The 12545-nt window shown below is 31.7% G+C and overlaps 1 protein-coding gene across 1 annotated transcript in view; it reads left to right on the top strand.

Annotated features, from left to right (window-relative positions):
• Positions 1 to 12545, top strand: part of LOC114330859 (adenylate cyclase type 10-like) — a 124716-nt gene that overhangs the window by 62915 nt on the left and 49256 nt on the right. Inside the window, exons 17-18 of the mRNA XM_050656847.1 lie at positions 8859 to 9012; positions 12160 to 12440. Coding sequence (XP_050512804.1) covers positions 8859 to 9012; positions 12160 to 12440 — 435 coding nt within the window. The remainder of the gene's footprint in view (positions 1 to 8858; positions 9013 to 12159; positions 12441 to 12545) is intronic.

The following is a 12545-nucleotide window of genomic DNA, read 5'->3' as shown; positions in this document are numbered from 1 at the left end:
CAAGCTAAACAAACAAATTTAGGTATTCGCAAAATTACTTATACTTCCTATTTAATTTTTGAAATATTGGAATCTTAATTCATATGCTTTTACTCAAAATTTTAGTTTCCGAACATAAAAAAATCTTTCACATAAATTGACTGACCTTTTGCTTCACTCACAATGATATCTCCTCTTGACCCAAACAGCTCTCCCTTGTTGACTATGTTAGGCTACCCACCAAAGCCCTCTTCGCTCTCAAGCTTCAATCCAGCAGCACACCAGCACTAATTCTCCAAAAAACAACGAGCCAGGCCTCTTTTAACCAGTACTCGATTCAAACAACTCCAAAATTCTCCCCTCTCCTTCTCACAATAATACAGAATCAAAGAGGTATTTCTTCTCAATTTGATCTGTCTCTCGTTCCACTTTTCAGCTCCAGTCTCCACTATCAAACAACCACTGGTACTTGCTTTTTAACTATCCACGAAAACTTTGACTACTCTTCCGGGATGCCGGTCACATAATAAATTCTCTTTCCAAAACTATCTGAAAATTCAACCTTCTCTCCTTCCCATTCCAAATTGCCAAACCAATCAGAGACATTTCTTCTTCTCCATTCTTTTTTTTATTCGGAAAAACCCACGCATTCTTTCAAAAATATTCCTACCATCATAATAATTACTTTCGGGAAATTCTACAAAATTTACTCGGGGTTAAACAAAAAGAGATTAAAATTCCAAACTTTCTTTTACATTATTTTCTAAAGATATCATTACCTGTGGCTTTTGGCCTCGTGCATAAAAAAGCACCATTATAATCTCCAAATACCCTGAACAATCATTGTCTATTCATATCACTTTCTTTCCTAATGTTTTTTATTTTTCAGGGAAAAAAACTTATTAACGATAACCCACTTTTTAAAAACGACTTATAATAAATAGTAACAAATCAATATACAGGACGTATCAAATTTATGTGCCCGCGTTATATTAAAATTAATAAAGTTTTTATTCTATCTTTGATTGATAAATTGATACACAGTAATATATATATATATATATATATATATATATATATATATATATATATATATATATATATATATATATATATATATATATATATATATTGTTATATTTCTATTTGATATGAAAATTAAATTTTGATAATTATAAACAAAATTCAATTTAATATAAAATATTTTCAATTTTCTCAACCACGGGCATATAAATTTAGAACAACCTGTATACAACAAATTGTTATATTTAATTTTAAGAAGTGATTAAATAAAACTCAAGTGAAATCGATAACAGGTCATTATCGTTGTTCGCGGAAGGTTCGATCATTAGCCGATGCTAAATAAGACTTAGTGGAAGTAGATAATAGATCATTAAATTTTGTAATTAGTAGAAAGTAATTTTAGAATGGGAATTAACTATTTTTCTTTTGAAATCCATTAAGCATATTTAGAAAGATTAAAAATTGGTTTTGAGGAATACTGCGAATGAGAGTTGGTGGTGGAAGTTTGATTTGTGAATCTGGAAGGGATATTTAGAAAGTAGGGGAATGAATGACAAATAGAGATCAGAATGTTTTGAGCTGTCGAGAAGTGAAGTCCAGTAGTAGACGGTAGTGTACGGAGAGGGAGAAAGCCGGTGTAGTTCCGTGAGTGTGGAGTATCTATCGTGGAACGAGAGGTAGGCCAGGTTGAGAGTAAAAGAACCTCCTTGAGCCAAGAGTTCCCGGTAGCTGATTGCAGTTTCGAAAAAGGTAGAACACAGCATCACGACAGAAGCAGGAAACGAGAGCTATACGAGCTAGTTTCAGAGGAGAACATTACTGGAAGCCAGGATGAGGTTTTGATTGCAGCCAAGGATAGCAGGAAACGGGTCTTGTGTGAAGACATTCTCAGTTCACCAGAAAAAAGTCAGTCTCATTTGTTTGGACATGAATGTATGGGTTTTTTCGTATTAAATACCACATTTAAAATTGAAGAAACATAATCAATAATATCAGAAAAGCTTCATCAAACTTAAATAGAATTGTTGCTAATAAATCATAATAGTTAAATGTTAATAAAAACTTTCAATTGGAAACCAAAAGGAAATAAGATTCCCATGTGTAAATGTTATGTTTAAGAATAATAAGATATAGCAAATATTAAGCAGTGATTGCCATTTAAATAAAATAAACAATATTTTGATTACAATTGTAACCCATATGTGTTATTATTTTACTTTTTTCTTTCCTATCCCGATTAGGAACCATTGAGAAATACTTAGAAGCCACGTATATAAGTAATTAATTTTATAAAAAGCCCTGAGATTGAAAACATATTGATATGTGATCTGGTAAATTAATTAGATTATTATTAATGCATTGATTAAATTAAATGACATATAAAAATATTATCTCATATCAATAATCAAGATCACATCTACTGTCGTCCAACGTGGAAAGCATTGTAAAGTATTTCTAGTGGCAAATTTGAAGGATAGAAAGAGTAAAGCCGGTATTTGAAAATTTATATGCCTGTGGTAAAAAGTGAGATACTTACATTTGATAACATAAAATTTTAGATCTCTTTAGGTACAAATTTTACATAACTGATTTAATATTTTATTTTTACGATATTTACATTTGATATATTTATTGACAATTTATAATATTTGGGTGAGAAAAAGTCGTCTTGGTAACATACTAATAAAATTTCATATTTGGCGGGGATAGTACTTCTTGAAAACAAATGTCTGTGACAAGAAGCCAAAGCAAAGACAACAAAAAACAAAAAGAACATTCAGACCAAGAAGATATTTTAGACACGACAATCATGGCATCAGAACAGCAAGAATTATCAGGAATAGATAAACTATTACAACTGATGCAACTCCAGTCACAAAAAATGGATGAAGCAAAAAGGACAATGGATAAAAATCAGGAAGAAACATCAAAGAAAATGGATAAAGTGGATCAAAAAATGGATGAATCACAACAAAAAATGGATCAAAAAATGGAGGAAACACAACGAAAAATGGATGAAACACAACAAAAATTGGATCAAAAAATGGATGAAACACAACAGAAAATGGATGAAACATAACAAAAAATGGATGAAACACAACAAAAATTGGATAAAAAAATGGATGAAACACAACAAAAAATGAAACAAGCAATAGAAGAGAACAACAAGAAAATGGAGGAACGCATAGAAAAGGAAGTAAAAGGATGTTTAACAACAATGAAAAACGAGATGAAAGAACAAGAAATGAAAATTCAAAATAAAATAAAGGAGATTACGAATTGCCAGAAAAAAGAAATGGAAAGTTTGGAAAACAAGTTGCAAAACGCTATTCAAGCAGACATAGAAGAAGTGGAAAGAAAGATTGCGAGAATCAATACGCAACAGAATGTCGGAGAAAGAAGAGAAATGGTTATACATAGCACAGATGACGTGAAGATAAGGTTTGGCGGGGATGTAAGAAGATTACACCCAGTGCCGTTCATAAATAGCCTGAAAAAGAAAATACAGCACATCGGAAATTTCGAAACAGCAAAAGAAACTATCAGAAACCATCTAAAATATGAAGCAAGCCTATGGTTCGATTGCAAAGAAGAAGAATTTGACAGTTGGCAACAATTTGAACAAAAAATTTTGAATTATTTCTGGGGAAAAGTCCAACAATTGGAAATTAACAAGGAATTGCAAAATGGGAAATACAATGATAGGATGGGTATATCAGAAAGGACATATGCATTACAAATTTACTATAACGCAAAACATTTACAATATAATTACTCATCGGAACAATTAGTCGAACTGATTGCAAGACATTTCGAAGAAACGCTGGAAGACCATATCACATTGCAAAACTACAAAGACATAGATAGTTTATGCCAATTCCTACAAATAAGAGAATCACGTTTAAGAGAAAGAAAATCAAGAAGGTCGCGAGAAGATTACAGGCCCCGAGAAACACAGGATTACAGAGATAGAAATCAAAATAGGAGGGACTATACAAGACGAGATATTAATCCCAGAAGGGAAAACGAAAATAGAGACAACGGAAGAGGAAATTATGAACAAAGAAATAGGCAATGGAATGAGGACAGAAATCGAGAATACCAGAATAGAAACACCACACTCGCAAATCAAGAAAACAGAAATAATGGTAGACAAAATGAACAGGGATATCGAGAAAACCGAAACAGAGCCGACAGACCAAGAGAAAATAGAAGAGAAGTAAATAATACCCAGACAGATGAATATGACGGAGAGAGACATTATGACGAAAATATAAACAACGATGAGCAACCGGCGTCTTTTCACGACGGCGCTCACTAAAAACCAAAAATCAAACAGGAATCTTTTGTAACACCAAGGAGTTTATTAAATTGGCAAGAAACAACGAAAAGAAAAATGGAGTTAATTTAAAATTTGTGGATGGATTTATCAACGAGAAACCAATTAAAATTATGATAGACACTGGATCTGAAATAACATTGGTCAACAGAAAACTAATAGAAGAAGTTAACTTAACAAATTTAATTTACAAAATACCTAGGGTAAATTTAGTGGGCGCAAACAAACGGACATTGGCAACTATAAATGAAGGCATACGAGTAATGGTACGACTGGGTAAGAAGATGTATGCACTACAATGTGTAATAATGCCAAACATGTCACATGACATGATAGTAGGAGTTGACGAATTGGCAGAAAAACATGTAGTGATAGATTTTAAAAATAATACGATGAATCTAACAGAAGAAAAAGAAGAAGAACAGGACAAGGAACAGGAGAAACAAAATACGGACGAATCAGGTAAAGAACAAACAGTGGAAATGAATTTGGCAACGAAGCAAGGACAAAGAAGAAAAGGGAGAAAAAGTCAGAAAAAGACAAAAGAAAATGAAACCTGTGGCTCCTCAAAAGAAGAGTTGAGCCCAGAAGAAGAAAAATTGAGAGTATCAAAAGCAAAAGAAAACTGGGATTCCTCAAAAGAAGAGATGAGCTCAGGAGAAGAAGAAATAAAGCTAACAAATGAAAGCGAAAAAGATATGATCGAAACAGTGGCATTTGAAGAGGAGGCATATGAAAACGAGGATGCAGAATACACGGTAAAAGTATGTGAAAAATCTGAGGAAAAAGACAGAAGATTGATATGGGAAAAAGGGAAAAACAACATAATAGCCGACACTCTAACACAGGATGAGGACACTGAAAATAAGGAAACAATTACTCTACAGGTGGGACTAATTAGAGTAATACAAGAAGAAGGGGTATAAGACGTAGATTAAAGTAAGGAAATATACAGGGAGTTGATTTTGCCTCGAGAAAATTTATTTAAAAAATGCAGATAAATTTTATCGAATACAAGGCGGGAATTTGTTATATTTCTATTTGATATGAAAATTAAATTTTGATAATTATAAACAAAATTCAATTTAATATAAAATATTTTCAATTTTCTCAACCACGGGCATATAAATTTAGAACAACCTGTATACAACAAATTGTTATATTTAATTTTAAGAAGTGATTAAATAAAACTCAAGTGAAATCGATAACAGGTCATTATCGTTGTTCGCGGAAGGTTCGATCATTAGCCGATGCTAAATAAGACTTAGTGGAAGTAGATAATAGATCATTAAATTTTGTAATTAGTAGAAAGTAATTTTAGAATGGGAATTAACTATTTTTCTTTTGAAATCCATTAAGCATATTTAGAAAGATTAAAAATTGGTTTTGAGGAATACTGCGAATGAGAGTTGGTGGTGGAAGTTTGATTTGTGAATCTGGAAGGGATATTTAGAAAGTAGGGGAATGAATGACAAATAGAGATCAGAATGTTTTGAGCTGTCGAGAAGTGAAGTCCAGTAGTAGACGGTAGTGTACGGAGAGGGAGAAAGCCGGTGTAGTTCCGTGAGTGTGGAGTATCTATCGTGGAACGAGAGGTAGGCCAGGTTGAGAGTAAAATAACCTCCTTGAGCCAAGAGTTCCCGGTAGCTGATTGCAGTTTCGAAAAAGGTAGAACACAGCATCACGACAGAAGCAGGAAACGAGAGCTATACGAGCTAGTTTCAGAGGAGAACATTACTGGAAGCCAGGATGAGGTTTTGATTGCAGCCAAGGATAGCAGGAAACGGGTCTTGTGTGAAGACATTCTCAGTTCACCAGAAAAAGGTCAGTCTCATTTGTTTGGACATGAATGTATGGGTTTTTTCGTATTAAATACCACATTTAAAATTGAAGAAACATAATCAATAATATCAGAAAAGCTTCATCAAACTTAAATAGAATTGTTGCTAATAAATCATAATAGTTAAATGTTAATAAAAACTTTCAATTGGAAACCAAAAGGAAATAAGATTCCCATGTGTAAATGTTATGTTTAAGAATAATAAGATATAGCAAATATTAAGCAGTGATTGCCATTTAAATAAAATAAACAATATTTTGATTACAATTGTAACCCATATGTGTTATTATTTTACTTTTTTCTTTCCTATCCCGATTAGGAACCATTGAGAAATACTTAGAAGCCACGTATGTAAGTAATTAATTTTATAAAAAGCCCTGAGATTGAAAACATATTGATATGTGATCTGGTAAATTAATTAGATTATTATTAATGCATTGATTAAATTAAATGACATATAAAAATATTATCTCATATCAATAATCAAGATCACATCAATATATATATATATATATATATATATATATGGCAGTCACTTCTTCCATATAGCACTTTCTGCACCATGATTCATTCACCTTGCCTTGTATAGGTGGTTTCTTGGCAATGCTTAGTCACCATTTCAGTGACCGTTTTGATCTCTCGTTTATTGAGATTCATCAAACTGTTCGAGAGTTTTCTGGACTGAATTTTCCATTGCGCGGCCGTCCATTTCTTTTAATGATTCCTTACATTGCCATTTCTGAACCTCATTTTTTGTAGCATCTTTAGTGACGCCACAGAAAGGTTCTGGGCCTTCAACAGTTTTTCTCGAGCCTTGTTTTGCCAACATATCTGCTCGTTCGTTCCCATGCACCCCTTCATGACCCAGCATCCATATTAGACACATTATTGTCTTTTGTCAGGTTGTTGAGGATATCTTAGCAGTTTCTCACCAGTTTTGATTTCGTGCGTGGGTTCTTTACTGACAAAATAGCTGCTTGGCTATCTCTGTAAATGTTGAGTCTCTTAGCTTTAGGGTCTTCAAAATAAAAATTATATAAAGCTCTTGTTTTTAATAAAATTGAGTTAAAATTATTGAGTTTGGGAATGGGTCTCGTTTTTTTTCGCGTCATACAAATGCATTCTAGGCATTTTGGACGCGTTTAATAATAGCTTTTTATTTTAATTTACTATTTGGGAATAAAGCCACATTTTTGACAAGCACTTTGGCATTTAGCAACTTCGTATGACACTGAGATTTTACAGTATTACAATGTCAATTCTTAGACTTTAATAATCCTCCATGTTTTGCAATTCATAGCTGTTCGGTTATTCGTTTTGATATTTTATTGCTTTTATTATTGCATTTTTATTTTTGTTTCTTTAAATTCACTCTTGTATTCACTATGTAACAGTATCTATGTTGTAAATTGCTAATTTTATTTTGTGGTCTCAATATACAGGGTGTAACAAAAATACAGGTCATAAATTTAATCGCATATTCTGGGACCAAAAATAGTTCGAATGAACCTATATCTTACCTTAGTACAAATATGTACATAAAAAAAGTTATAGCCCTTTGAAGTTACAAAATGAAAATCGATTTTTTCGAATATATCGAAAACTATTAGAGATTTTGTATTAAAAATGGATATGTGGCATTCTTATGGTAGGAGCATCTTAAAGAAAAATTATAGTGAAATTTGTGCACCCCATAAAAATTTTATGGGGTTTTGTTCCCTTAAACCCCCCAAACTTTTGTGTACGTCTCAATTAAATTATTATTGTGATACCATTAGTTAAATTTAATATACTTAAAACTTTTTTGCCTCTTAGTATTTTTTCGATAAGGCAGTTTTTATCGAGTTGAGGCTTATTTTTTATGTTTACATAAAAATTTTATGGGGGTTTTTTACTTTTAAACCCCCCAAATGTTTGTGTACGTTCCAATTAAAATATTGTTGCAGTACCATTAGTTAAACACAGTGTTTTTAAAACTTTTTTGCCTCTTTGTATTTTTTCGAGAAGGCACCTTTTATCGAGATATGGCTTCTTTTTTAATACGGTTCAAAATATACCTACAAATGTAAATCAAACATAAATTTTCATATTATTACAAAGTCTCCATAATCGTACCTCCATATACAAATATGTGGTGGATTTGACAAATATTCAAAATATCCCAATAAAAACTGACTTTTCGAGAAAAGTACTAGGAGCCAAAAAAGTTTTAAAAATAATGTGTTTAAGTAATGGTACTACAATAATAATTTAATTGGAACGTACACAAAAGTTTGGGGGGGGTTTAAAGGAACTAAACCCCCATAAAATATTTATAGGGTGTCCAAATTTCCCTATAATTTCTTCTTAAGATGCTACTGTCATAAAAATGCCATATGTCCATTTTCAATAAAAAATCTTTAATAGTTTTCGATATATTGGAAAAAATCGATTTTCATTTTGTAACTTCAAAGGGTTGTAACTTTTTTTATATGCACATTTGTACTAAAGTAAGTTAGGTTAAATCAAACTATTTTTGGTCCCAGAATATGTGATTAAATTTATGACCTGTATTTTCGTTACACCCTGTATATTATTACGTAATAATACATATTAATAATACGTATTTATTAAAGTTAAATGCTTATGCTTATACAATGACACTAAAAATTATTTTTTTAATGTTTAATATTTTAGAAGCATGCAGAGATCTACCAAAATATGCCTCTTGTGGCTACCTTAGATTTCGTTCATCTGAATTTAGAGAGACTACATACAATTTATTAACAGACAACCAAAAGAGAGAATTCCATGAAAGAGCTATACGATATTTAGAAAAAGAAACCAGAAGGTAACATAATGTACTAAAATTATCTTGTTAGTATTCATAAATAAAATATACAGAGTATAACAAAAAGGGTGGTCATAGAGTAAATCACCCGTGTTGAGCTGCCCCCCTACTTGCAAAAATTAAAAAGCAAATAGCTCTGATTTATGAGCTAATTAGAAGCTTTCATATTCCTCAAATTAAAAATTTTGAGCTCGTTACACTGAGCAGGAATTTATTATTTTATTGGGGGGCTGACTCAGCCCCCACTACTTAAAAATAGGGATATTGAATCGATCTTTGAGGCAGAATTACGAGCTATTTATGAGCTCTCGAAGTGATATAGTTTCGATTTTTGAGCTCATCGCCGTCACCCCCAAACAACCCTTTAATTGATTTAACTAAGAGAAAAATGCTGAGAAAATTAAAAATGTATCGCGGATATAATTCGTATATCTTATATACTCTACGAATAAACTCTTAAATCACGCGCATTTCAATTATTGAGCTACAATCCCTTCGCAAGAAAACCACCCCATCTTCCCGGCTTAAGAGAGAGTTGTTTTTAAAATGAATTAAATTAATTGTTTGGTGACTACATATCGTTTGATAATTTATGAGCTCCCAAAATACGCGCATTTAGATCATTAAATTGGATCACTGAAGGTAAAAATCAACTATTATCTTAAACTTCGGTGAACCTGCATCGATTTTCACGAAAATTGGTGAGTGGTTAAAAAATACCTCAAAAAACAAAGGTGGCATGGTGCCACCTTGCGCCTTTACCCTGAGGCTGGATACCACCCCTGCTCGGGGGTGAAAATTATTTTATTAAAAATAACTCCACAAATCGATACAAGCACAAATTATAAGCAAAATTTGTTATATAAAGTTATTAAAATAAATCAATACTTTTGAGTTAATAAAGATCAAAGATTTTAATTTTTCTTGAAATAAATGCATGTTTTAAAGCGGTTTTTCGTAAATCGCTCAAGAACTGTAAGTTTTTACAAAAAAGTAATCGTTACGAAAATTAAAGCTAATAAAACATTCAATAAACTAAAAAGTGAAAAATAAAACGTACACCATTTCCACAAAAATTAAAATCTTTAGTAATCCCTATAAGACTTTCTTTACTTTAGCATAAGTAATGACCTTAAACATTTTGACCGATTTAGAATGCATATTTTAAAAAATATATTTTTTATCATAACCTATATGACTAACTCCAACAATACTCGATACACGTAAAAAATGATAGAGAACGAAATTAGAGTTTTTTTATTAGCAAAGATTTTACTTGTCTTTTTATTTCTATATGAATCAAAATAACCAAGATAGAAACGTTTAGGAATAAATTTTACTGCGAGAACAATGTACCTGAAGCCCTTTAACCTATTATCCTAAAAAAATAAAGTATTTGAAAGATTAAATGTAATACAGTTTCATAGCTCTTGAAATTACCTATCAAATAATTGGATGTGCCTGATATAAAAATTATGGTTCATTCCACCAATATACGACTGTTTTGGATTATCGCGACAACGAATATTTCAATGTGCAACATAAGAAGTACGAAAGTAAACGGCTCTAATAATTAGTCCAATAAACAGCAATGTAATTTGCAATTTATTTTCGTTCTTCATATTTTGCACAATAAAATATTCGTTGTCGAAATAATCCAACACAGTCGTATATTCGTGGAATAGGGTATAACAGAGTTATTTTAAAAACACCACAATAACATTTTTTTGGAAAAATTTTTGGAGTATAAATGTTGATGCTATCAACTTTTTCTGGAGCTCATTTGATAGGTATTTCTATGTATTTTGACAAGTATTTAGTAAGTATATGTTATAAAATGCATCGTTTTCCCGTTATTTAAGATTGGATCCTTAGATTTGATTACTCGCAGAAAAAATATACATTCAATTACATAACTTACTTTAATTTAAAGTTTTTGCCAGTAAGGAATTTATTATATTTTTCATTAGCTTCAATTTTGCTAATGAAAACTTTTTTGTAAAAACTTTCAGTTTTTGAGTTATTTATGAAAAATCGCTTTAAAGCATGCATTTTTTTCACGAAAATTAAAATATTTGATCTTTAATAACTCAAAAGGTATTGATTTATTTTAATAATTTTATATAACAAATTTTGCTTATAATTTGTCCTTCTATGGATTTGTGGATTTATTTTTAATAAAATAATTTTCACCCCCGAGAAGGGGTGGTATCCACTCTCAGGGTAAAGGCGCAAGGTGGCACCATGTCATCTTTGTTTCTTGAGGTATTCTCTAACCACTAATTTTCGTGAAAATCGATGAAGGTTCACCGAAATTTAAGGTAATGTAATAGTTGATTTTTAACACTGACTGCACTATACAAAAGTAATTGCAATTTAATGATCTGAATGCGCGTATTTTGGGAGCTCATAAATTATTAAACGACATGTTGTAGTCGCCAAATAATTAATTTAATTCATTTTAAAAACAACTCTCTCTTAAGCCGGGAAGATGGGGTGGTTTTCTTGCGAAGGGGTTGTATGTAGCTCAATAATCAAAATGATTATTATCTTAGGAATCTGTAGTTTTATTAAACTGTTGCTGCAATAAAACGATTTTATTTTTTTATGAGTTGTGACACTGTTTGAACGGAGGTGCGATATGTTGGCTATGAAACGACTGAGATAAATTAAATAGTTTGAGTGAGCGAAGGTAGTGCACACTATAATTTATTATTCTTGTGCTATATTTGTAGTAATTTATTATGTTACTAAACGTTCTCACTGGTAAATTTTTACGTCCGTATTGAACTAATGGTTCGTCGCAAGAATTTACGTTGCAAATTTAACTACTCGACCATCAAAAGTTTGTTTATCATTCGTTCACACTACAAACTGTATGCGACGCGAATCCTTTGATCTTCGCTCAAAAACCGATAATCGATGGAGCGTGTACGTTGTGTGCGTCGAAAATTATTGCGTTCGGTTTATGCGACGAACACGTCCACATTAGCACAATTTACCTCGAGCAAACAAATATTTGCGAAGAACAGCTGGTTCGTCACAATTTTTTATCAGTGAGGACACGGCCTAATATAATAAATGGGTGAGTAGATACGTCAATATGCTGTTCATTTTATTTAGATGCATAAATATCTTAAATTCTAGTTGCAGGGCATGTGGAAATAGATTTTTTAACAGACAGATAGGTGGTACTAGGATAGATCACACTTTAAGAATTATCTCAAAAAAAGAAAAGAAATTTTTGATGTCTGAAACGCCCAGTATAATTGATTCCTTTGGAGTAGCCAAAATACTTCAGAGTTCTTCGTTTACAACTTTGGAGAGTTTAGCTTCTGGAAAGTCAAAAGATTTTGGAAGATACAAAGATGCCATATCTCTTTATTCTAGTTTTTCAAGTGGTCGAGATATTACGAGTCTTGAGTCACGTAAGTTTTAATTGTATTTGTATATCTACGAGCAAAAAGATCGACTCAAAGGCAAAATAAGTTATTATTTTTGACTACGCTGTTTGGCACGTGTCTATCCACATA

The sequence above is a fragment of the Diabrotica virgifera genome, chromosome 7 (genome assembly GCF_917563875.1).
Source record: "Diabrotica virgifera virgifera chromosome 7, PGI_DIABVI_V3a".
NCBI lineage: Eukaryota > Metazoa > Arthropoda > Insecta > Coleoptera > Chrysomelidae > Diabrotica > Diabrotica virgifera.
The sequence above is the reverse complement of the archived record's forward strand: the minus strand, read 5'-3'. Positions and strand labels throughout refer to the sequence as shown.